At 42.5% G+C, this 27,149-nt stretch overlaps 1 protein-coding gene across 17 annotated transcripts in view; it reads right to left on the bottom strand.

The window, feature by feature from the left end:
• Htr4 (5 hydroxytryptamine (serotonin) receptor 4) overlaps positions 1–26,690 on the bottom strand; it is a 179,482-nt gene extending 152,792 nt beyond the window's left edge. For 4 of the 17 annotated variants that reach the window (NM_001364958.1, NM_001364959.1, NM_001364957.1 and 1 more), the window contains exon 1: positions 9,159–9,231. In NM_001364958.1, the coding sequence (NP_001351887.1) occupies positions 9,159–9,184 (26 nt within the window). In that variant the 5' untranslated portion in view covers positions 9,185–9,231. The other 13 variants (XM_006525683.4, XM_006525681.4, XM_030250344.1 and 10 more) reach the window with 12 other exon arrangements.
• Between the last annotated feature and the right edge of the window lie 459 nt (positions 26,691–27,149).

The raw sequence follows: 27,149 nt of genomic DNA, 5'->3' as shown, positions 1-27,149 counted from the left end.
TCAAGATTTCTGTTTACTAGAAAAGCAGATCTCTTAAGGTAGTTTCTGTTCACCAGAAACCTCCCTATATTAATCTGTGCCAAAGGTCAATTCCCCTGGGCAAGGGTATCTTGTTCCAATCAATCTAAACAGCCGCTCAAAGACACCATTCTCCTGACATACCCTCTGTTGTCTTCCCCTCCATTTTTCTCCTCCTCTGCTGACCTGCATCCCGGGGTAAGGGCAGCCTTGGAAGTTTGACTCTCAATAAACCTTTCTTTCCACCCATGGAGTGCTCTAGTTTGGTGGCTTCATTCTATCATCACTTACAGCTGACTCAGTGGGTAAGAGCACTTGCCACCAAGCCTGATAACCTGAGATCAATTCCTGGGTCCCCTCATGATCGAAGAAAGAAAGACCTATACCTCCAAGTTGTCATCTGACCTCCAAATGTGGCCATGACATACTTGGACACACACACACACACACACACACACACACACACACATGCAAATAAATAAAGAAGTAAAGAAAAAGAAAGAAAATAAATAAGTGTGATAAAAATCACTATGATGTCACGTATGTTTTCACACACTTTTTCTAGAAATAATTGTGTAAATGAGCAAGGGCTGCAGTTATGAGAAGAGAGAGACTGGAAAATGCCAGTCTCAGTTTTCACAAAGAGCACTTCGAGGGCTTATAATAACTACACACCTGTATCTATTATACTCGGTGGAACAATAGCACTGAGCCATCAAAGATGAGCACTTTGTATAGAAGTTTTCAGAGGCTCTGAGCTGCATGAGGACATTATAAGCTAAAGAGCAAGAGAGTGGGCAGATGAGAAAGGGAGGGGTTCCTTCTAAAGTTCTTTAGAAATGCAAATAGAACATAGCTTAACCACCACTAGCCGGCTGGTAGAGTGCTAATCACCTACTAGGCATTTATGAGGAAGTCTGTTCCAGTTCCTTACTTGAACAACAACAACAACAAAGGTCTTAAACTGAACAAAACCCTATTTGTTAAATGTCACCAGAACTGAGTATCAAGGTGAAAACATATGTTATAATACAGACCTGTAGGCAGAGAGATAGTTCTGACTACCGTTTCCCAAACTGAAGTGATAAGGTTCAAAAGCTCATGGGGCGGGCCAGTCGATCAACGACCCTCTGGCTGCCTGCACACTGTGTAGAACCTTAACAGAGCAGTTCAAAAGGCTTCTTTCCAACAAGAGGGAACCGAGTCTACCCAGGAAAGTTGCCCCGCCCCCCAAGTGCCAAAGAGAGTTTTAAACACTTCATAAAACCCTAGAAGCCAAACATGTCTACTAGGCCTTTGGTTTGGGAATCAAGTATAAAATGGCAAATGGTAGTCCTCCCGCAGCATAACTGGGGTGGTGAACTGTGAAGCTCTAAAGATTAGAGTCTGACTTCAATCTCTGGAACCGGTGTGGTGGAAGGAGAGAATCAACTCCTAAAAGTTGTCCTCTGACCTAAACACATGGCCGTGGGTTCATGTACTCTCTCTCTCTCTCTCTCTCTCTCTCTCTCTCTCTCTCTCTCTCTGTCTCTCTGTCTCTCTCTCTCTCTCTCACACACACACACACACACACACACGCAATAACATTTCACAATGACTTTGCACATCTAGACGTATACTTTTTCATCATCAAGCAAAGATGAGTGAAAACACTAACTTTGCTCTTTTTAGGAATGTGGCTTTGATGAAAATGAAGATAGATCCCTTTCAGGTTGAGGCGCATCATGTATAATTATGCAATATCTATTAATAAAGACCTTCCAGTATTTTCAGAAGTGAGTTTTTGCTTCACAGTATGACTAAATCACAGCAAGCTGTTCGTATCAAATGTTCAAAGTATCAAGGGCAAACAATTTTATATTTTGCTTTTATTCTCTGGGACCCTTTTTTTTTTTCAGGTTTAGCTATGGTTATGTAACATTTGAATCTAAATGTATATATACATTAGGAGGTAGTTTGTCTTTTAAGAATTGTATGTCATCTGAAGTAAACAGAGGTTTGGGGAGAAAATATTTGGATTTTAGTCTTAGGTAAACCCCATGCATGCATGTATGTGAATAAATCTTTAATTATTCCACATAACAGTTTGATACATGTGGAGAGTATACACAATGACCAGACAAGCTTAGTTATAATTCCCATTTCATGATTCTTTCACAATGTTTTATTATTTTGTAATAAATGTGCATCTATGCCTATTTATGCACAAAGATATAATAGCATTGAACAACGTTTTGTGAGACACGGTGTGATACTTCGTTATGTTTCTTGATTCTCATATCTCATTCTTATAAAGAAGGACAAAATAAGCTAACCTATCTGCAATATATGCAACTATTTGATGCAGACCATAATTTAATCTTATTATATACAGAGATAAGTTTTACTGGATAAAAGATGAGGATATTATAGATAATGTAAAGTCTTTGGGAAAATTATGCATCGCCTCTCCTTTCCCAAGCTCTTTGCAGGAAGAGCATTTACGGAAGGTCATAAGAAACATATTCCTGGAATGTGGGATTCCAGTGAAAGACTGAGAAGAGCTGGCAGGTTCTTTCAGAAGAACCTAGGGAGGGCTAAGACACCAAGAGACCAGGAGGCAGTTATGCAGTTGACTGAGAGGCGGAGCAGAAGGATGATTGTGAGTGGTGATTTGAAGTGATGTGGATTTCTCTTACTTACAACACACTCCCATGCCTCAGACTCAGAGAACATCATGGAAGAGGAAGTAAAGGATTTTACGAGCCAGAGGACCAGATGTCCGCTGTGAGACCACGCCTTTTTCTGTGACAGGAAAGTTGCACCTATGAAATCTGAACAATATGGCTGCCTAATCAAGACCCAAGTAATGACACCAGTTGATATGCCCACATGGATGGAGGAAATCTTGCAAAACCCCACTCCTAGGTGAAGCGCCATAGGCAATTAATGACTACTGAGAGAGGTAAAATAGGTCTTCCTGAGGGATAAGCCCTCCACTTGGTTACTTGGGTACCAAGTAGTCAGACTTTAAAAGTATACATATATGCGGAACACTAAATGGACTCAATGGGATATACTTCTGTATTTATTCATAAGTATGTAACAATGATAATTAAAGAAAAGAGATCGTGAATTTGAGTAGGAGACATGCAAGGGGCTGGAGGAAGGGAAGAGGAGGGCAGTAATGACATGAACACAGTATACATGTATGAAACATTAAAGTTTAAAATAATTTTCTGTTTTGTCAGAATTAAAGTACACCCTGACAAGCATAAAGCTACTGGCTATTCAGCAGCTACAGTTTTAAATGCCCAAACTCATGGCTCGAGAAACTAAGTAATCCATTCAGGGACATGCATCCAGTGACGGGGAAAGGCAAGACTTGAACCCACATGTGGATCATTCCCATGAACCACACCGCTCCTGCTGCTGTGGTTCTCTGCTGGGTGTGGTGCTGAAGTAGAAGTACGAGAAACTGTGTGATGCTCCCTATATGTAGAGATGTGGAACTGAAGCTACAACCAATAAACTGACATGCACATTACAGCCCTGCTGGTGACCTGTGATGTATCTTGCTTGAGGCCCCCTGGGACCATATTAGGCGCAAAGATATTCAATGCAGGGTGAGTTTCAGCTCAAATTCGCTGTGCCCCTGATCTAATCAAAAGAATTAATGGGAAAATCACCACTTTGTCAGCTGGGCTGTAAAGTTGAGTATGATTACCATTTACATCTCTAAAGCAACATAAAAATAACTCCTTTGAAACCATACCCACTCACATTCTCCTTACATGCTAATGAATGTCACAATTTCAGAGCCTGAGGAGAGGTTTCCTGTAAAACATTTCCCAGCCTTAACATTGCACCTGTTCCCAACTCCAATTGCCAGGTTACAAACAAAAATTAACCCTGGTTCCAAATTGATTCCATATTGCTAAGTCTCTAGGGAGGACAATTTATATCTGTGAATTACTTCAAGACTCCGAAACAGTTAGCATTAAGAAATTCTACTTCATTCCCAGATTTTTGTCAAACTTAAGATGTATTGTCACCAGTGCTAATAATCCAGCCTCAAACCAGCATCTCTACTGAAACAACTGTTACCCTTTTTTTCTTTTGTAAGTTTGAATTGTAATACATTCTTGTAGCTACACTAATACCTAAAGTAACCAATTGTTACATTGTACATTGGACATTATGGCAACTGGGCAACTAATTCAAACTCACCACTTACCTTTGTTACAGATTTTAATTAATGTCATGTTGTATGCAACAAGACATGTGTTTACATTGAGATTATGTGTTTTATTTCTAAAGTGTTTAAGTCTTGGTCTTTCTAATTTTTTAAAAAAGTCAGTTTATGAAGATGTAGATGCATTATCATGAAAGCAAATGAAGCCAAAGAGACGCAAAGAAGTTGGGAGATAAAATGTACAATAGAACCTGGACACTTCTACCCAGCCTTATTTTACTGAGTGTAAATTTGGTTCTCAGGATTTTAGAACCATAGCAAAAGAAGAGAATTGCTACCATTTATTATTTTTAACTGTATAAGATGCTTTGTTGCTTGCTGATATGAAACATTAATAAGAGAATACTGAGCCATTTTGCGTAGAAGAAACAGAATCCCAGATGAGGATGCTCTTATTGAAAAAGGAAGAAACACCAGAGACTTCAGGGGAAGCAGAGAGGGAACTTCAGAGAGCCCAGCAGGCAAGAAGATGAATCCAGCGTGGCAAGAAGCAACCAACACAAGGAAGCTAAATACAAAGGAAGACCGCTCTTACACAGTTTGGGGTCTTTATCTTAAAGATTTCTTCTACCTACTCAATGCTGCCTAACCTCTGTATTTTCTGGAACTAAATATCCATGGGAAAAAGTCATCAAAAGCAGATGCCTTTTGCCTGTAATAAGCAACAGGAAGAAAGGAATACAGATGTGGCTTGCTTTCAGGGTGACCTGAGGCAAGGAAACCATATATCAGTGGAAGTGTATGCAGCTATACAAACAGTAAGTTCAGGCTGAAGTGGAAATTTCTGGTTTCTTTAACAACTCAATCGTGTCGCATGTCTTTCTGGAAGATGTCTTGTGAGAGGTCACATGATGCTTTACTGAAAACAAACACTTGAGATGGTACATGACTTTATATTTTTAGAAAAAAAAAACTATAAATAGAACCCCATGAACAGTGAGAGAATGCTCTTGCATTTCTACAGCATGCAACACTTCGTTGGTCTTCCCTGGTCTTTGTTGGCCTTCACTTCATAAAGAGAAATGTGCCAAAGAACTTCTAGTGGTATTCCGGCTGATTCTGGACACTTCCACTGACTTGCGCCTTGCCGTTTCTGCTGGATCATGACACTGCTACTAAATTGTGTTTGGTGTTCGCTATTGAACTGGACTGCTGGCATTCTGTCAAAGAAGAGTGAAATTGCCCCAAGGAACTACCTCTAAATAGGCCCACAGTTCCCTTTTCCTATTAACCTTCTTTTCCCCTAACTCTGGTCAGTGGGGTAGAAGGGAGGTTGAAGCATTTAAGAACCCTGAATAAAGTAGGTTTTGAAAAATATAAGCCTTCTTCAAGCTGCCTCTGAAGTGAAGGAGCAAGCTTTTACAGATACATTGTGTAGCTTCCCTGCCTTACAGAGAAGAGAGAACCAGTGAGTTATTCTCCCCCAACAAAAAGAAGATCTGGGAAGAGCAGCCACTGCAAAATTAGAGATAACTGCTTCCTTTTCCTCCCACCCTCCCCAGAAAAGAACATAGCCGTCTACTCCAGAGCCCCCAAAAGAAACATAGGGGACAACCCCCCCCCTAGAATTCTGTGGGTGTCAGATTGTGTAGAAGAATCTGTCAGCCTGGCAGCTCACTGTGAAACGTGTGAGACACTAGTTATCATAGAAAGAACTTATCTGAGATCACTTCCCAAATAGGTCCCGATTCACTATGATGCTTCACCATGACTTAGGCCACCCTACCATCCTTGCTCTCAGTGTAGGAGGAAGTGTTTGCATTGTAGTTTGTAGCCTATAAGGAACATCTGGTGTTTCTTTTCTTATTCTTCTAATGTACAAAGAACACGGCCCACTGGTACCTCACTGGGTTCTTCTACCATTCCTGACATCATTGTCCATTTTTAAATGTGGCCCTCATTTTGGTCTTAACATTTTAAGCTTCACAATAGCTGGTCCCAAGTTACCTCTGATTATGCTGGTGAGGATTAGCTCCTGATGAATCTAGCCAGGAACTCTGATGGATAGATAATAGTAAGGACCAAGCCATAGAAGCAAATTCAATAAAGATACATAATCAAACGCTGAAATGGTCAATATAGTTTGACAAACTCTATAAGACACTTTATTACAACTTGAAATTCAATCAAAGATTTTTCTCTTAATGTTCTGGGAGAGTTGATTTAAATTCCTTAGTTTTACAGCTCATGAATGTGAAAATTATTTCTGAAATTTACAATATGTTTATTGGCTCACACTATGCTGTTTCCTCTGGGTGTTCATCGCTAAATTCTTTTTTCCAAGCCATATTTCTGTCTTTACCCAGAGAGAAATGTCATGTCAGCTATCTGTCTAATTTTACACACACACACACAATATACTCATTGACAAAACAGTTATAGGAGAGTAGAAGACAGAAAAGTTAATGACCCTGAACATAATTGAACAGAGATGATTTATAGTTCCTAGGGTTGCTTAAGTATTAAGTTGTAGTGATACAAATCAACATTATGGCTCATGATGATTTCCTGCGTCCAACAACAAAAACACTCAACACCCAATTTACAGCAAGTTAAAATGTCACTGAAGGACTGCGTTCTGGGAGAGGTCAGCATACATACCACTGTGGTGTATGTGTGTCACATTAGTGAGCATATACATATTCACCACATATGCATATATGCACATGTTTATACGCATATATATAACTAATCTTAATTTCTGTTACAGCTGCTAGACCATTGGTTGTTAAATCCCTTCTTATCCAAGCCAAGCCACTTCCTCTCCTAAAACTCTTTCTTTTCTACTTTCTCTCTTTCCTCTTTGTTCATTCTCCCTCCACAGAGCAATTAAAAGAATCTCTCTCTTGGCCAAGGAACTTAGAGTTTTCAGTTCCCGCCTCATTATGTGTTTGCCTTGCATGCAAAGACAGCAATTCAAAAGAAGACCCTCTTGTCTCTTTTCTCAAAATGGTAAAATGTACTCTAGCTATACCTAGAATATTCTAGAACAGCATTAGTAGTATGGAGCCATTGTGATTGCTTCTAATAACTTATTAATAGGTATTTCTGGATTTCATTTTTCTTTACATAAACTCACTTTCAAATCTGACTATTTATATAAAAAGGAATTTTATTTCACTTGATAAGTGATAAGATAATATTATCCCTCGTGATAATAAAAAGTTGTTGTTATACCACCTAGATTTGTTGTGAACTACTGATGACAAATGCATCACAATTTGGCAAATGTGAGCCAAGATATCCTTTTTCGTTGTTGTTATGGACACTCAGAGGCTGTACCGATGAGGAAATGAATAGAAAGTCCATGACATTTGCCTGTTACTAATATTGTGGGTAGAGAGGGGGAGTGGGTAAGGATGAACATATGTTGATAGGATCCAGTTTAAAAAAAAAAACGGACCGACAGAACAATCCACAGACAACATTCTGGGGTGTGATAACATCTTGAATCCCACATCATTTTTCCACACTATCCCAGGAGAACCGCTAATGCTCACATAATTGAATCATATTCCACCATTGAAAGCTAACACTGCTATAAATAAATGTCTAAGAGCTAGCAAGGTAGGGGATCATAATGCCTGAATTACCTGCCCCCACAAAGAGGTGCACTTTAACCAGCTGACCCCATTTGATTCAATGTTTAGAACTTAAACACTGTTTTGCAACGTTGTACCCCCAGGATTGCTCACTTTGGTTGTCTGGTTAACAAAATGAAAGCCTGGATTTTCTGGTTTCCACTATGTTTTCTCTGCGTAAATAATCTCACAAGCTTTGAGAGGAAAGGAAAACACATGCCAGTAGGTTTTCAAATCTATGTGGAGTGTTACAAGAGCAGCAAGTTATTTGCTATTGGGTGAGTGACAAACTCTACAATGTCTTCTATTAAGAGTGTAAAATACTTTATTGATAAATAATACCTTTTTGTATCTACTGTACTAGAATGCAACGCTGTTTGAAATATGCGTTGTACATTGATGGCTACCTGATCAACAACTCTTTATTCAAAACTCATCACATGCCACGGATTTCAAATTTTACTATGAGACACATTCTGTCCTTCAAGGATCCTCTGGTGGGATGATAGCATAACTTTGTCACTCAAGTCAGACCAAGCTGGCATTCCTGTCAAGCCAGCTGTCATAGTTTGTATTATATCCAACCAGATCACAGACCAATGATTAATACCTAGAACATACTTTCTCATGGGTCTCAAGTGAAAAAAAAAAGTGTCTCCTGTGATTTCACAGGGCATTGACTTTAGAATGTCTTCCAGCTACAGTTACCTGTGGATAATCTTCAACCTCAAGAACTACAAAGGCAGACTACTTAAACTTCCTTAAATTCAGCTTCCTCTGCACTGTTTTGTAAAGCCAAATAAATCAGAGCAAGTCTCTAGGTAAAGCCTCCCATCCCCAAGGTTTACAGAAAATCACAAGAACAACAACTATGTAGGTTATTATAACTCCACACAGTACCCGGACATCTGGTATCCTATGACCATGATCTGATGCCCTGGCTGAAAACAGAGGTGGGCAAACTAGGACCTTCTAAACAAAACTACTTAGATTTACATCTGAAGTTTAGATACAGATTGATAATCTTCCATCTCATTGCTTCTGTTCAAATGCATAACTTTTCTTATTGCAGAAATGAATATGTATCTTTAAGTGGGATCTAATGCTTCATACAGATAGAAATATTAACAGCTGGATTTTTAACATTTAACCATAATAATAGAACACTAATAACCAAGCAATATACCACACTCCTGGTTATATATGCAACAGCTAAAAAAAAAATCCATTTTAGCTTTGCAATTCCACTACAACAGATTTGCAGAGGCTGTCTGTCACAAACTCCCACGTCCAGCAACACAAAGGATCCAAAAAACGCAGCCTACCTCACATTAGCATCAAGTTTGTCCATTACAGGAAATGGGCATGAGGACGTTGGATTTCAGTGCCCACAGGACCCTGCAAGGGAAATGAGATGTTAGGCAGGAAAGTAACACAGAAAAATAAAGGTCTTTATTATAGAAAGAAAATGCCAAGTAAGGAACTGCCTCCTACTAATTGGAATTTTCGTTTCATAGAACTATGTAATAACCAATACTATATCAAAGAGCTACTAGCACACTCAGGTTGGATGTGTGAGGCATGTTTTGCTGAGTGCCGCAGAAAAATTCTGTTCCATTGATGATCTGGTACAAAAAAAAATTCACTCTATGTTATTTGTTTCTCTTCATTTTCTCAGAAAGATGCTTTCTTTCTATGGTCTCCCTTAAGATGCTAGCTAGTGAAGACAGGCAACTCTACTGCTAAAAATAAAATAGTAATGGCCTAACATAGTATTGTTCAGGCTTTTTTTTTTTTTTCTCAAACAACACAAATTTAGTTGGGTATTTGAGAATCTAGTAAATACTTATTCTTTGCCCAGAAACAGAAAATGTGTGCAAGCTGATTTAAAAAAATACAAAAAACAAAACAAAACAAAACAAAACAAAAACACTTCCTAGAGAATCCAGAAATCAAACCATTTCTATGTAAGTATGCACCCATCCATCCATCCATCCATCCATCCATCCATCCATCCATCCACCTACCTACCTATCTATTTTCCTACCTACTTACCTACCTATCTATGTAGCTTTCTACCTAGCTTTAGAGCCCCCTCTATCACCTTGTTTCTTGGGAGTCTGTCTCTAATCTAGATGCTCACCAAGTCAGCTATGTTGGCGAGCAAGAAAACGTTTGGGATCCACCCGTCTCTGCCCTGACCTCAGCACAGGGCTTACAGACCAAGTCTGGCCTTTACATGGGTGGCAAGGATCTACACACTTGTGCAGCATGCGTTTTTAGTGGCTGAGCATCTCCCTAGCCCCAGGGTCTAGGAATCGTGAACATAGGAACTCAGGACTTTAAAGCTTACTTAGGAATTCCAGGCTAAGTAGTCCTAGCATCCATTGAGAGAAAATTAAATTTCTAATTACTGGGAGTCCCTATATGTAGGCCGGAAGAAGCCCCTTACATGCCTCTTTTCATTGCCCCTCACTTCAATTAACCCACTGTGCAAAAGAATCTTTAAGGCTTGCATCCCATTTCTTCCACCACATCGTCAGTTAGAGGATGCAGGGGCAGAGCCCAGCTGCCTCTCCAGGTCACCCTGGATAAGCTCCTTTTCCTTCCAGGCATCATCATTCACTTCTAAAGAATGGAAGAGATTATAGGAGAACATCTTGTGTTAGCTTCCAGCTCTGCTAGCATATAATCTGCTAGCAAAATCTCTTGAGTTCATTTATCCAAATAGAAGAACCACGAAACTCAAGCTGAGCCTTTAGATGCCTTGGTGAGCATTCAGGAAGAAACCTCTCAACCATAACAGGAGCCCCTCACAATAAACCCCGAAGTGTGCATCATAACTTATCAGCCCATACACACATGAACATAAGCATCTTTCCAAATCCAGCTTGATCTATGGCCACAGCTTCCTGCCCACTTGCACATTAATGCTATTTCTCTTGAACATCGCAAGTAGACTCCACCCCCAGAGAACTTTGCTTTTCCCCACCTCTCCCTATATTCAATGAAAATTATTCTCAAACCTCAAATGTCACTTCCCCAGGAAATCTTCTCTCTATGCCTAAGATCTCAGACCCTATTTTCTGAGAATTCCCACCTTCCCTGTTGCGCTGTTTCATTCTGATACATGCATTTATTGTAGTCAATTATAGCCTTTTTGTTTATGCTCTGTTTCTGTCCCTTCAATGTAAGCTTCAATAGAGCCATTATCTTGCCTCCTCTAATATCCTCAAAGTCTGCAAAACTGCCCAACTCATTGTAGTCTCTCTGTACATGTGCCAGTCAAATTAAGCAATTAATTCATTTTGCAAATGAGGAAATAGAGTTTTGGCATTCTGTAACTTTCGCACTGGGGTTTTGGGGAGATCATTTTACACAAGCGTCCTTGAACACATTATAAGTAAAAAGGAGCCAAAGTCAGGGTAAAGAGATGATCAACATTTCAGGGCACAACTGCTCTTCCAGAGGACTTGTGTTCTGGTCCCAGCACCCACACACTAGCTGATAATTGTTTACAATGCTAGGAATCCTAAGAATCCAGTTACCTCTTCTGGCTTCCACAGGCCCAGTCACACACAGAGACATATATAGACATATCTGTAGGCGAATACTCATATACATAAAATAAAAGCAATTTTTAAGTGGGTGAGTCCTACTAAATTTCATTTTAGTTAGCTGCCATTAACGAAGTAGCTACGAATGCCAGACAGTTTCTTTTCTTCCTTCCCTCTCTGAATCTTTATCCCCTAGATGAGGAAATGCAGGGTCAGAGAGTTCGGTTCCCTTGCAAAGTTGCATAGCTAACACATGACAAACCTGGGAACAGCTATGAATTCTGGAACTCAAGGTTTATCTGCATAGCCATATTGAGGAGAATATATAGGAGCAGCGTCTCTGACATTTCTAGGAGACGTAGGCAAACTTCCTGTCCCTCTAGCCCTTAGAATCTTTCTGGCCTCTCTCCCTCAATGATCCCTGAGGGTGCAGTACAACTAATCCTCCACTCTACCCCTATCTCCAAGTCAAGGGTATAATAACGACAGTTATGTGGCATTCTATTACGTAGTCTAGGAGAGAAGGAACTGTATTCTCCATATGAGTCCCATTCCAAGAAACACTTTGAGATTATTTCATTCAGACAAGGAGCCTAGTAAGTTTTGGGGGAAGATGAAGAGAAAGCTAACAACCTTTTCTATCACATGAGGGACAGTGACTGTCTCAGTACTCTCTCAGGACCACAACAAGCTCAGCCACTAGAATTACTCCAGCATTGTACATGTCATAAGAGAAAATGTCGGGAGCACAAAACACAGGGTCTGCAGAGCATATTTTCTTCGATGGACGTAGTCACACACAACACTGTTCCTTACAGAGTAAAAGGGGGTGGGGGGGAGAAACATTCATCCTTACAGCCCTCCACGCTGTGCTCACAGGAACCCTCAGCTCTCTGGCTTTTACGTTTTTACATGGTTATAGGGAATTAAAAACCCACAAGGTGAGTGTGCCTCAAAACCGTCTGAAATACGGCTAGGAAACTGTCGTTAAAGGTTAACAGAGAGTGTGTGGCTGCATCTCTATTATAAGAAATATGCATATTGCACTCACCTGTAATGGTCTCCTCCTATTGGAACGGAAGATCAATGAAGTTTGGTATGTTGCCAACACCTGCCCAACTGGAGCTAAGTCATAACCTCACCTTGCTTTGCTGGGCGCTGTTTGCTTTCTTTGGATATGGTTGCACGGATGGATATTCATGCATAACTATGCTTAGAGGGACCACATTTCTTTATAGAATATGCCTACATGGGTTGTATTTCTACATCAACGGTCATACTCAATATCTTTGTTTTGGACAAGTGTCAGGAATGAGTAAAACATTATGTATCTTAACAGCCAAATTAAGGCTGGGAGCCTGGCATGCTATCAGGAACACTGGAGAAAGGTGTTATGGGCTGTGTGTTCTCAGCCCTACCCTGCTACTGATTCACTGTTCCTTGTAAGGAAGTCCGTTCATCCATCAAGAGCTCATTTTCCCCAGAAGTGGAATGGAAAGACAAAGATTACTAGGTGGGCTGAGCATGGAGGAAAAATGTCAAAGAATTACAAATTTCAAAAGTTAAAGGAAACCCACATACCGTATCAAATATACTCCACCCATCTCGTAGGTAAAGCAAAGCAAGCAAACAAACAAATCAACCAATAAGAGCAGGTACTTATAAGAGTTAACCGTTCAAATGTGTATTGTTAACCTCCTCACCTGAGTGGCCCAGCCTGCCAGCAACCACAGCACCAATGTATGCAATCCCACCAGCATCACATAGCAGTCATATACGCTATGCTGTCTGTAATTCTACCAGACCCAACTCTCTTAAAGTGAAAAGTGTGCTCTCAAAAGAAAAGAAAAAAAAAAAAAACCATACAGAATCATCTGAAAGTGCAATTGTGCAAATTCTCACTCAATAAAAGAATTTGTTTTCCCCAGCTATTTACCTGCACTTCCTTCCAAGAAGACACTCGGAATTTGTAGGAAATTGTTTTCATCGTCGTCTTTTGAACCTCTCTCAAGTGACATATTCATTTTAGAAGTTTTCTCTCTGTAAACGTCTCCTTCCAAAATCTATATTATTTGTTTATTTAAGCAATTAACTTTCAGTATACAGATACAACTGTATACAACAAAAATGGCCAAAAAGCACCTATATTCCAAAAGCTGGATCTACTAGGGTTGGTAGCCAAAATGCTACTTGAGCTAAGTCATCTAAGTCCTAATTAACAATCTCATTTTCTTAAGTATAAATCCACACAGGAGTCAATTCAGTCATTCTTAGGATATCAGTATAATGGTACACACGAGCATGCACATGTGTGTATGAATGCAAAACAGTCTTTAATATACATTTTTTTTCAAAAACAACTAAAGGAAATATTCTTGGCTAAATAAAATGTTATTCAGTGGAAAGTTTAGCATTGTTGCTGGAAACTGCTCCTTTAAACAGTGAAGACCACAGAAGAGGCGTGCTTAGTCTACCTTGCAGGGAAAGTAATCGTTTGTAGGAAAAATGAAGAAGGGGAGTGGACTTCATGTCTGTTTCTAGCTAGGAACGGACCTAGAATGTGTGTAGAAAACAAACTTTTTAAAGGTGGGGATTCTGACCCTCAAAGTATATGCTAAGTATAGAAGGCTTTCCAGAGACAAACCAGGTCCAATTAAGGATGGATCTTAGCACTTCAGGATGAAAAAGAGATTGAGAGGAACATAAGACAGATTTTGTTATCACTTGATCAATATGTTCTTTGACCAGAGTCGATGAAGAGATAGGTACACAATGAGCAGGCATCTGTTAAGGGAGCAGCATGACATCCTCATTAGAAAAGGAATTAGCCCCACATCTGGGGCGCCAGAGAGGAGGCATAGAGGTCTAGAGAGTAGTGTGAGGCTTGATGTTAGGTAGGTCCCTCGAATCACCAGAGCTTTCCATTTATTGACCTGTATGCCTTGGCAAGGGTCCACCTCAACAGAGGAAAAAAAAAAAAAGAAAAAAGAAAAAAAAAAAAGAAAAAGGCATGAGAACTATCCGTCAGTCACGTCTGAGGGGGAGGAAGCAAGTCAGAGATGATTGTGAATTTCTGATGAAATCCAAGCACGCAATGAGAACAGAAGAAAATAAGAGACTGTTTATGGTAGGGCTCTGATTTTCATGCATGAGAATCACCTCCAGGCTTGCTAAAACAAAATGCCCCACTCACGTCTCGAATTGAGTAGGTTTAGCGAGTCTGTATTTCTGACAAATTCATAGGTGCTGTTGATGCTGCCCCTCCAGAGCTCCTCCTTTAGAACCAAGGGGGTGTGCTGGCCTGACATGGTTCTCCTAGCACGTGAGAAAGAACATGATGATGGGAACCAGGTGACTCCAGGGCTGAGAGCTAAAACATTGGATGGTGGGAAACGTGTTCTGTTTTCATTTTCTACTTCATGTTTTTATTTTATAATTTTGTGTGTGTGTGTGTGTGTGTGTGTGTGTGTGTGTGTGTGTGTGTGTGTGTGTGTGTGTGTGTAGTACAGGTCCTCTCAGAGTCCAGAGACAGTATTGGATCTATCGGATCCCCTGGAGCTGGAGTTGTGAGTGGATCCTCTAGAAGAGCAGCAAACTCTCCTAACCACAAAGCCATCTTTTGAGCCCCTCATTTTCTATGTCAACCACTGCTCTTTATGTTGATGAGAAGGACTCAGATGTGTGCTAATTTATCTTTGAGAATCTTCCTGCTATTTCAGGACACACACACACACACACACACACACACACACACACACACGATAAAAAACTAAAAGATGGAGATATATATTGGAGGGTTTGGAGGGAGGAATGGGTAGGGGTAAATAATGTAATTATATTATAACCTCAAAAAATAATTTCCTGGGGCTGGAGAGATGGCTCAGAGGTTAAGAGCACTGACTGTTCTTCCAGAGGTCCTGAGTTCAATTCCCAGCAACCACATGGTAGCCCACAACCATCAATAATGAGATCGTGCCCTCTTCTGGCCTGGAGGCATACATTCAGGCAGAACACTGTATACATAATAACTCTTTAAAATAAATAAATAAATCATTTTTTAAAAAGTATCTCCCTGCTATTCACCAATCTTCTTCATAATAGAAAAGCATAGCTCTTGTGTCTGTAGTCTTTAGCAAGAAACACAGCATTATCTTAGTTGGTTGCCCCGGAAGCAGATCTCAGTGTGAACGTGAAGTGCACATAGTTAATCTGGAAAGTGAAGGTACACTGGGAAAGACTGATGATTGTGTAAAATAAAAAAAAAAGGAGTAAAAGAAAGAAAGAAAAGAGGGGAGGGGGAGGGGAAGGAAGAGAAGGAAAAAAGGAAATGAGAGGCAGCCCATGAGAAATACGTTACTCAGACACTGAAACAAAACCCTACAGGGAAACCTTTGGAAACGGGAACATCATATGCCCAGAGCTGGTTGAAAGAGTGGGTGGTAACTGGAGCATCGGTACTCCCACACCTGTAATTGGTTGGCTAGGACTGGTCACAAGGATCCCCAGGCACCTCCAGATCCTGACGTCTATGAACAAAGGGAATCTAGCAGGTTGAGGATCTGTCTCCACAAACGCTGCAGCGATGGCACTGCCTTCTATAGGAAGGCAGTGAGGGCATCAGCAGGAGTATAGGAAGAGGGTAGACATTGCCTGCTGCTGCTATCTGGCTGTGCTCGGCCACACTTAGTGTGTGCCGTGCACTGTTCTTATGGTGCTTTCTATTTCTTAAACGTGCCATCGACTTCCACTTATGGTTTTGACTCTTTAAGGATACGTTTATTTAAGGAAAATTAATTAACCTAAAGGAAAATGCTGTGCAGATAATGTTCCAGATGGTATGGGTGTTGGCAAGATTCACAAATGGACAGAACGGAGATGACTGGAATTTGATGCACATGAACAGAGCTGTTTGAAACAAGGGAGCAACATACTGCACCCTTCTGTAAAGGGTCACCTAGGTAGTTTGTTTTTTTTCAGAGCACAAAGACTCACTCCTAGCTATCAAACTCCAGAGGGTGTATGAAAGCAGCTACTGACATTGTAGAAATGAAATTGTATGGCTGTGCTCCAATAAGTCAACATGGAAATTTGATTTTCATAAAATTTTCACCTGACATATTCCTAACAATTTGAAATGTAAAGTGGTTCTTAGATTGCAGTTCACACACACACACACACACACACACACACACACACACACCAGAAACTCTGCCAACCCCTAATTCAAACTCCAGCCCTGAAACATGTTCTGATCCTCTCAGCTGCTTGTATGACCTTGGCAAATGACAACTCTCCCTACCCTGAAAGTGTCATCCATATCATAGGGACAAGTATAATATCAACCTCTCATGGTTAATGCACAAATATACACTTAGACACTGGGTCCCTAGTGAGTTCTGTAGTGTTAGCCTGTTTTCCTAACATGGTGCGTGCCAATCATCAGACTACTTCTTCTTGGGATTCTTCAAAATGGAAGCAACACACCTGATGACATTGGCCTTCTATCCTGAGATGTGATTACAGAAACTGTCTCTCTTGCCTGCAAGGAATCTAAGCACAAGAATGCTAACATTTCTTTCACTGTTGGTGTCAGAGTCCCAAAAGTAGGAACAACAGAAGCCAATGTTTTCATTACACCTAAATTAAAGCGTTAAAGCTGGTGGTTCTCAAGTATGAAGGAACCTAAAAACTTCCAAAATCACATTATCGAATATCCTAGTGACTGTTCTCCTGCAGATGAATTGTGGGGCAATTTAGGAAAGCTACACAAAGACCATCTGTCCTGAAATCTTCCTCCTCATGGCCCAATGACCAAGAGTCCTAGATCCCAGGATTTGCTGAACATCCCAAGAGCAAGGGCTCTACAGCATTTTAACTCTTTTACCCTGTCCTTCCATTGCTTCTGAAACTCCTGAACTAGAAGATAGTTTATTCAGAATCTCATATTTCAGATATAATATGCAAATGATCATATCCAATTAAATTTGCCAATGCAATCTCCATGGGCAGAAGCTATTTACAATTTTTTACCTGGAAATGCTTGAGCAGAATACCAACCTTTCCTTGATAAAATGTCAACAATAAAATGCCACCAATAAAATGTCACCTCTAAAATGTCTATACTCTCCTCCCAAAAGCATATCTTCTGACCCCCAAAAATGGGAAAATGAAGCTGTACCACCAGATTTCACAAAAGTGCATTTAATGAAGTAAAAAAAAAAAAAGCGTTCTTAGTGGGCCTAGGACCAAACCTTTCTATGCAACATCTATTCTATCTTCCTACTACACTATGAGGCAGAACTACAATTTATCTTCACTTCACAAATGGATAAACTGAGACCTATACAATACAAATGGGTGCCATCCAAAGCAACACTGGAACGTGGCTCTAAAGCCCAGATCTTTACCTACTAGCCCGTCCCACAAAAGGATGAACATCTTACTGAATCCCAATCAACTTCCCCAGCTTAGCTTTACTTAGTACATGTGGACATCTTCAAACACCCACCCCTACCCCTTCAGCATCTCCTAGGATTAGAAAGAGAATGCATTTTATTTATTTTTTAATTGGGTATTTATTTCATTTACATTTCCAATGCTCCCCCACCCACTCCACTACTCACCCACTCCCTCTTCTTGGCCCTGGCGATCCCCTGTACTGAGGCATATAAAGTTTGCACGACCAATGGGCCTCTCTTTCCACTGTTGGCCAACTAGGCCATCTTCTGAAACATATGCGGCTAGAGACACGAGCTCGGGGTGGGGGGAGTATTGGTTAGTTCATATTGTTGTTCCACCTATAGGATTGCAGATCCCTTCAGCTCCTTGGGTACTTTCTCTAGCTTCTCTATTGGGGGCCCTGTGATCCGTCCAATAGCTGACTGTGAGCATCCACTTCTGTGTTTGCCAGACCCTGGCATAGTCTCACAAGAGACAGCCATATCTGGGTCCTTTCAGCAAAATCTTGCTAGTGTATGCAATGGTGTCAGCGTTTGGAAGCTGATTATGGGATGGATCCCTGGATATGGCAGTCTCTAGATGGTCCATCCTTTCGTCTCAGCTCCAAACTTTGTCTCTGTAACTCCTTCCATGGGTGTTTTGTTCCCAATTTTAAGAAGGGGCAAAGTGTCCACACTTTGGTCTTGAAACTCAAGAAGAATGAGAATGCATTTTAAACCTCAGCCCAAGCAAAGTTCTTAGCATCCTATCACACTGAGTTCCTTGCTCTGTTCCTGTAAGTCACTGGGCTCCAGCTGCTAGGTGTTGCCTTTAGGATACTCAGCCCATCTGTCTTGCAGATCTACTCTTTTAAATAAATAAAAAAACACATGGAAGAGTTCTTGGAACTCTGTAAAGAATTATTTAAAATAGTAATTTCCCAGCCTGCCCTTTTCATGGGAAAATTAAAGCATTGAGAAGAAATGAGTATCTTAGTTCTATAAAAGCGTCTCTGGTGGGCTGTGCAATAGGAAAGGAGTAATGCACACTCTTTGTTGGAAAGGTGAGCCATGTGTTAAGGATCAGAGCAGTGGGAATTGTGGGTACTTGTGACCTGGTTGACCTTCATGCTGACCTTGAGTTCATCTTTCCCTCTTCCTTCTTGGAGGGGATACAACAACTTGGCAGATAGGAAAGTGCTTCTCGGAGTTAGATAACCAAAGTTCAACAGCAACTATGTTGACTGTTTCACATCTGACCTTGGGTAAGCCATGCTCCTGCCTTGATTTCAGACTCCCCATTATAAAGTGAGGAGGGAAAAGCAAGTTTTTAATCACTAAGAAATGTACCAATGGGTGATAACATTAAGGTAAAGCAACTCTAACAAAATACTAACTACAAACACTACTGGGATTTTACCTACAGATGTTCATTACATAATTCCTTCAACTTTACATTTAACCATGAATTCTCAAGATAAAATACCAGAAAATAAACACAAAATTGGCACCCATGGCTGTTAGAAAAGTTAAATGATAGGAGAGTTGTCTATAAAAATCACAGTCAGTGCAAGATGCCTTCATTATTTACTATCTAGGGGGATGGCTGGGACAAGTTGATCTCCTGGGATCTGTGTGTCAGAGGTGTGACATGCATGAACAGAATGAGAGGCCAGGTCCAAATGGCGCCGAAAACAGAGCACAGAGGTGTGCCAGAAATCCAGGCGATGCACAGATGGTAGGATCAGGATTCTACACAGGGAATGGTGGATGGGGTCTTGTGGGGGGTATCATGGCTGTTTTTACACCAGGCTAACGTTTCTTTCTTATCAGACATCCTTTTAGGAAGAAAAAAAATGCACAGCCCTGGAGATAAATCTGACTTTAAATTCTGTCTTTGCCACACTAGCTGTTTGAGAATAGGCAATGGTCTCTTGACTTTTCAAAAGATCACTTGTCACTGGGAAATACCCACCAAAACTACTAGCCAGAGTTCCTGACAGCTACACTTAGCCTTGATCGTGACCTTGACCTTGTGTTCACAGATGAGTGATCCAATAAGAGCTTATTTCTGGAGAATTTTAACTGATTGACACAGACTTTAAAAGGTGTTCCATTAATGAGGGTGACAAAGAGAGCTCCGAGAGCTGAGCTGTCTGGAAGTGACCCTTCACCCTTCTCCCCTGGACCCTGGCTCCTCAAGTCCTTAATAAAAGCCCCAGTGTCCTTCCAATAGATTCCAGACTTTGTTTAAATAAACCATTGTTAGCATGAATTAGACAAAGGCAAAAAGAACAACTTGACTCCAGACACAGGAATTCTGTAAAGCTCTAGACTACACTTTCCAAATCTGCAAATCATGGAGTCAGTACTTCTCTCAAGAGCTGATAGGAAAAAAAATGTCCAAAAGGACCAGGCATAAAACATCTACTTAGACTTTGATAGCATATGATGGATAGCCAATAAACATTATTCTACTTAAGTTTCAAAATACCAAGCTCTTTCTTGGGGCTGGAGAAATGGCTCAGCAGTGTCTACTGCTTTTGCAGGGGACCCAGACTTGGTTTCTAGCACCCACATAGTTGCTTACAACCTTCTGAAATTCCTGTGTCAAGGAACCCAGTGCCCTCTTCTGGTGTGACATGCATTAGGTATCCACATGGTACACATATGTGCATGCAAGCAATAGGCATCCACATAGTACATATATGTGCATGCTGACAAAACACTCATATATGGAAAATAAAAACAAGGAGATAATTTGTGTTGTTGCTGCTGCTGGTGGTGGTGGTGGTGGTGGTGGTGGTGGTGGTGGTGGTGGTGGTGGTGAGAGAAAGTTTCACTACATAGCTCTGGCTGGCCTGGAACTCACTATGTAGACCAGGCTGGCCTCCATCTTACAGAGATCCATCTGCCTCTACCTCCCAGTGCTGGGATTAAAGGTGTGTGCTACTGTACCCAACAAATAAACCATTTTTTAAAAAAGATCTTTCTGAACAGGTTCTTAAAGGTCCATAATTTGGATGTGCTCATGCAAAAACAAAACCAGATGTTGGCACTCAGGAGGAATGTGGCAGTTGACTGAGTTTACATTTTGATAGCTGTCTCTTGTGAGGCTATTCCAGTGCCTGGCAAATACAGAAGTTAATGCTCATAGTCATCTAGTGGATGAAACACAGGGCCCCCAATGGAGGAGCTAGAGAAAGTATCCAAGGAGCTGAAGGAGTCTGCAACCCTATAGGTGGAACAACAATATGAACTAACCAGTTTCCCCAGAGCTCGTGTCTCTAGCTGCATATGTAGCAGAAGATGGCCTAGTCAGCCATTATTGGGAAGAGAGGCTCCTTGGTCTTGCAAACTTTATATGCCCTAGTACAGGGTAACACCAGGGCCAAGAAGTGGGAGTGGGTGGGTAGAGAAGCAGGGCAGGGGGAGGGTATAGGGGACTTTCGGAATAGCATTTGAAATATAAAGGAATAAAATATCTAGTAAAAAATTGAAAAAATGAAAAAAATGAAAAAAAAAACTGACCCGTATTTATGGTTTTCATCAGTTACACGTAAATGTGCTGAGTTTTCCCATCATTCTAATGCAGATCTGAAAGGGAAGGAAATACAATGCAACTGCACAAGAAACACAGGCAAGGTAGATAAAGAATATTCCTTCTTATCTCACAGGGGAGTCCCAAGAGGAGGGTCTTGGCATCATACAATGTAGTAAAGGACTTTGGGGCTGGATTATTCTGTGAATGGGGTATTTTGTCATCCAAATTGAAGCAGGGATGGGTGTAGACCAGGACTTGGAAAGATTGGGGGCAGATCCTGAATGAGAGATGAGTACATCACTCTTATTGTTTTGGGATTTATTGCTCCACCGCTTCCTCCTCATTAATACAATGCTTGTTTTAAAAATGTCATCTTCCCAAGAAAAGGCTGTATTAGGGCTTTGTTTTTCATGATCTAAGTCTTAAACCCAAATTTGGTTTCTAGAGAAGCAGCAACAGCGTGTGGACAGCCAATAGAAGTGAAAATTCTCTAAGCCAGAAACAAACCATGGAGAGGCTGTCCAACGATGTGGGCTCTAACAAGTGGATATGTCTATTGCTCATCACAGACTGAAGGCCACTCAATCTGACAAACCTCAGATATACAGAGTCAAAGCTGATGAATGTGTGGGTCCAACAGGCAGCCTTAAAAGAAACAGTCAACCTTCTCAGTCTGCCTTGGATTTACAAGCTTATCAGTAATTGCTACAGGAGTCACCCTTACTTGGACAATATTATAGTCCAGTCCTATCGATTACCCTGTTGAGGAACCTTGTACATTTTATTTTTACCTCTGCCTCAATAGCATGCAGCATGGAGTACTCAAAGGGCAGGCTAAGAAGACCAAGGAGGGAGCTGATGAAAACACAGGAACTTTAACTTTGACGACAAAGACTGGCAGTGGTGGAGTTGTAGAAACTGGAATGCCTTGGTCACTATTTGGACACTTCACCTCCTTTCATTTCCCTTCACATCCTCTCTTCCAGGACCCCACCCAGCCACCCCTCTCTCACTATACACATACCTTTGAGCTAATTCTGAATAAGAGAAGGTATTTTTCTCTTTGAAATGAAGAATGGCATAGGCGACAACCCGGCACAATTTACAACCGAGAGTCTTCAGCCTCCTTCCTAGAGGCAGACTTGGTTGTCCAACTAGGCTAAGGCATCTTTTAGTTCCTCCTAATCTAGCCTGTAACACCAAATCTCATCGCTGCAAGGCAGTGCAGTGTGAAAGGGCCCAACCATGGATGGTAGCAAGACATCGCACCAGCCAGCATCAGCAGCAACACCCAATAGCAGAGAGAACAGGACACATATTTATTACCTTTGTAAGCTTGGGTCACTGTATTTCTTCTCTCTCTCTCTCTCTCTCTCTCTCTCTCTCTCTCTCTCTCTCCCTCTCCCTCTCCCTCTCCCTCTCCCTCTCCCTCTCCCTCTCCCTCTCCCTCTCCTCTCCTCTCTCTCTCTCTCTCTCTCTCTCTCTCTCTCTCTCTCTCTCTCAGGATTCGATTCTTAATGAAGATTAAATGCAACCATCCACATAAAGCATTTAGAACTCTGTGCCTGGCGCCTATCAAGGGCTGGGTTAATGTGAGTTATTAAGACTATTAATGCCTCTGAAATGCACCTCAGCCCTCAGCACATCTTGAGTACTTGCAGGCAGAGAAATCAAGCAGTGAAAATCCAGGAGGAATAAAGGGGAGTACATGAGGGTGGCAAATGAGACAGGGTAGGGTGGCAGGTAGCAACAAAGCAAGTGCTTGGGGGTAAAGCGCTGCTGTGTCAGGCAGGCTACCAGGCTTGTGTATAAATTACAGCAGTGATTCTCGAGTAGAGTATGGGAAGACTTTGTGCCTCCATCAGCACAGTTAGTAATGTTTGGGTGTCGTTCTGGTTGTTGTAACATTGGGATGCTACTAATAGATGCTGGGGACGTTGTTAAATATTCTACACTGCACGGGACAGCAAGAATCATCTATCCCAAATGCCAATGCTGTTGAGGCGAGAGAAAACATGAATTATAATGTAGCATGACATTATCTTCATAAGAAGAAGACTCTGGCACTTCAAGAAGATGGGAACTGAGTGACCTTTAAAACCCCTGACTCTGATGGTGTTTGAAGTTAATCCTTGACCTCAAACTTATGTTGGCAGGACGTCTCACTTTTCCACTTTACCCACATCTCCCAACAAAGCTATTCTTCTTAAACAAAAGTTACTAAAATTTTTAATGATCCACATTAAGTAAAATTATTCTTGCTAAAACAGTGTCAGTTGGAGTGAGTCGGTGCTGAGAGAATCCTTCAAAATGATCTAGTGACAAGACTCTCTATTGAAATCCTGTTTCCACTTTTACAAGTAAAGAAACTAAGCCGGAGAGGGGTAGGGACCTGAGCTAAGTCCCGCAATGTGATGCTCATGAAGAACGGATAGAGTTTTAGCTGGACACTGGTGATCAAAAGGATCCCCTCCTCTCTGCACTGACTCTTTTATCTTTCGTTTTCCCTGTGATTATAGTCTGTGTATGTCACAGACTATGGAAATTCCCTAGATCTGGGTTTCACATGACAAAGGTGGCACTGGTGAGGAGAGAGAGAGAGAGAGAGAGAGAGAGAGAGAGAGAGAGAGAGAGAACTGGCTCTAGGAAAACGGACAAACTGCCAGTTGATTAAGCTTTGGCAACTACCAGGGAAGGGCGAGGATAAATGAGAGGTGACGTCAGTGCCCTGTTCAGATGACTTGGGGATGATGCATCAGCCGCATGGGAGAACCAGGGTACGGGCTGGGATGGTGTGCTGCTTTTGACAACTCTGGGTGCCACCTTCAGTCTGTGGGGTGGGGAAGGAAGAGAGAGGCTGAGCAAAGCAGGAGTGATGCTGGTGAGTCCAGAGTACAAAGAAAACACATTTGGTTTGATGGCCCAAGGAGTAACATTGAGAAGTGAAACCTGGAAACCTTGGGGGAAACCAGGAAACCACAGGTGTTATCGTCCTGGTGTTCTGGGACCCCTGCCTGCTCTGAACAGAGGAATTAAAGACTCCCTGAAACTCTGGGTAACTTTCCTGTGCCCTAGTTCTCCTAGAGTTTAAATGCCAGCCTTGACTCTACCACATAAAAAGAATTACAACAAAGATACCCCCCCCCCAAAGACAAAATGCTGTAAACACACAGGGAGATTAGAATAAGGATGCACAAAGAAAACAAATGCAACATTTAATGATTTGGGAATGCGGGAACATAGGTTACTTTGTGTAATCTTTTTTTTTCTCTATGGAGATACTTCCTGGATGGGAACTGCTTGTTAGGACTCTGTGGGTCTTGTCCTTTCTCTGACTCTTTCCTCGGTTCAGGTATCACAGTCATCACCAGTGTTGTTTTCCTTTTCTAGCTGTGCTCAAATGCAACAACGGCAACCTCACATCCCTTGGTCACTGACGCTGAAATCTCTGAGGACCAGACAAACATCTATCAGCAGCTATAAGCCAGGGTTACCTACAGCTGTATGACCCAAAGAATTCTACCCCAGCAATAGGACCAAGAAGGTAGACTTGCACCAGTGTCCCCCTTATTGAGAGACACTTTCGTGTCAGAGCTGTTCTTTAAGAAACACCTCCTGTTGCTTTCATGGGTCAAATGGGAAATCGCCAAGGTTTTTCTCCTAATGCCCAACTCTAAGAAGTCAAGCACTTGCCATGACTCTCTCACCTCTGCCAATTAGCATTCCCCTGAATCAACAGCCACTTCTTTCAGAAGCAGCCAGCAGTGCGCCATGCACAAGGTGCAAGCCTGGACAAGAAGCATCTTCGGTGGAGATTGGATTCCACGAAAGGCAACAAGAGCAGGATGGTCCCTAGTACTGCCAGTGACTGAGACAGCATCATGCAGCAAAGAACATCCACGCACTCATGCCACTACACACGCCTGCTGCTTATATACGCAAGAGACAAATATCTTGTTACACATAGAGGGCACACTCAGTCACACAGTCACAATTATCTACAGTCTATCAAGACATCATACATCGAATTACACACCAATAAGGACAGATACAGCATAGCTTTCTCTCTCTCTCTCTCTCTCTCTCTCTCTCTCTCTCTCTCTCTCTCTCTCTCTCTCTCTCTCTCCCTCCCTCCCTCCCTCCCTCCCTCTCTCCCTCCCTCCCTCCCTCCCTCCCTCCCTCTGTCCCTTCCCTTTCCTCCCCTTCTCTCCCTCCCTCTCTCTCCCCCTCCTCGCCCCCCCTTCTTTTCACACACAACCTCATTACAGTCAGTGAACACACATGCAGTTTCACAAGTACTTACCTACACAAGTGCAGGGCAGCCTTTCAACCTTCAGTGGTCCCACGCTGCAGACAAGTCCTACCCAGACAGTCCACCCACCCACACTAACACACAGCCCATCCATGCGACAAAGGCTGGTGGGTATCGGAAGTACAGAACCCTGAAGCCCCCTCCAACCCGGGCATCCCGCCCCGCCTCCTCTCGGCATCCCCACCTGCACACGTGGGCTCCTGGGGTTCTGATCTCCTGGCACACTCCCAGCACCACGCGGCTGCGGAAGGCTAGGGAGAGCGGCACCCTAGCAGATTGCTGCGGCCACCTTTAGCGCAGAACCCTGCTTCTGCCGCTGCTGCTGCGCTGAGTAGCGCACCCCGCCACTGCCTGCGCCCTCGCCGCCGCCCCCTGGATGCCGGCTCCAGCCCCCGCGCTCGGGAAAAGGCAAGAAGGCGGGCACCTGGCACTGGCTTGGGCTGGAGACCCCAGCCTAGGCTCACCTGGGCACGCAGAGCATCCTCCTGCTCCTAACCAAGCCGGGTTCGGCAGGCTCCACAGCCCCCAGCTTGGGTGTCCCTGCGGTCCGGCTCGCTGCCGCCCCCACAGGGCACGCGGAGTGCCACCTGTGCAGAGGGGCGCACTGGGAAGTGGGCGCAGAGGCTGCCCTGATCTCACATCCCTGGGCTGGCCAGCATATGCTCTCTCTGAACAGAACCGTACCCATTCGCTGGGGACAGGGCGCAAACCTTGGCCTCACTGCAGACTCCTCGGTGACCTTGGGCAAATCCGTTCACCACTTTGAGTGTCCACTTCCTCTATTCAGAGACAATAAACTCGAGAATGCTCCGAGGTGTCTGTGCCAGGGGCAATCCTTCCTCTGGGCAGCCTACTTCCTCCTTCTCACGCCTGACTCGGCCTGGCACAGAGCAGGGTTTGTCTGGGAGGGGCCTTCAAGAGAGTACCCGGCACTTTGGGAATTGGATCACAAGTTCTGCAGAGTTAATGCTTTCAGTTGTCCAAAGGCTCCCTAAGGGATCAGCCCTTCCTTGTTAGTCCACTCTTGCCATCCTATCTGAAGTTAGCGGGTTCTCCCAGCTCTGACCACCTGTGACCTTGACCACGTGACTAGACTGGCTCCAGCCTCAGTGCTCTCACAAGGAAAGCAGGGTACAAACTGGCAGTAGTGTTACGGGTTTCCAAAATTCAAGGCATGGGTACCACTTAGGGATCTGAAGTATCTGTGAGCGCCTATAACAGAGCAAACTCCATCTGCTGTCAACGTGTCTGATCGAAGCCTCCAATCACCAGGATGAAATAGAGCAAATGTTTAATGAGACCACACTGCTAGGGCAGTTTGGAAAAGGCCGAGCCTTCATCGCTTAGATGTAGGATGGGCGTCAAAACTTTGGAATGAAGAATTCATCTTCAAGTACCACCAAGGCTGCCAGGAAAACTACCCAACAGAAGAACTAGGAGCAGTGATTAACTTCAGAGAGTAAAGA

The sequence above is a fragment of the Mus musculus genome, chromosome 18 (assembly GCF_000001635.26).
Source record: "Mus musculus strain C57BL/6J chromosome 18, GRCm38.p6 C57BL/6J".
NCBI lineage: Eukaryota > Metazoa > Chordata > Mammalia > Rodentia > Muridae > Mus > Mus musculus.
Note: the sequence above shows the minus strand (reverse complement) of the source record. Positions and strands in the feature narration are given on the sequence as shown.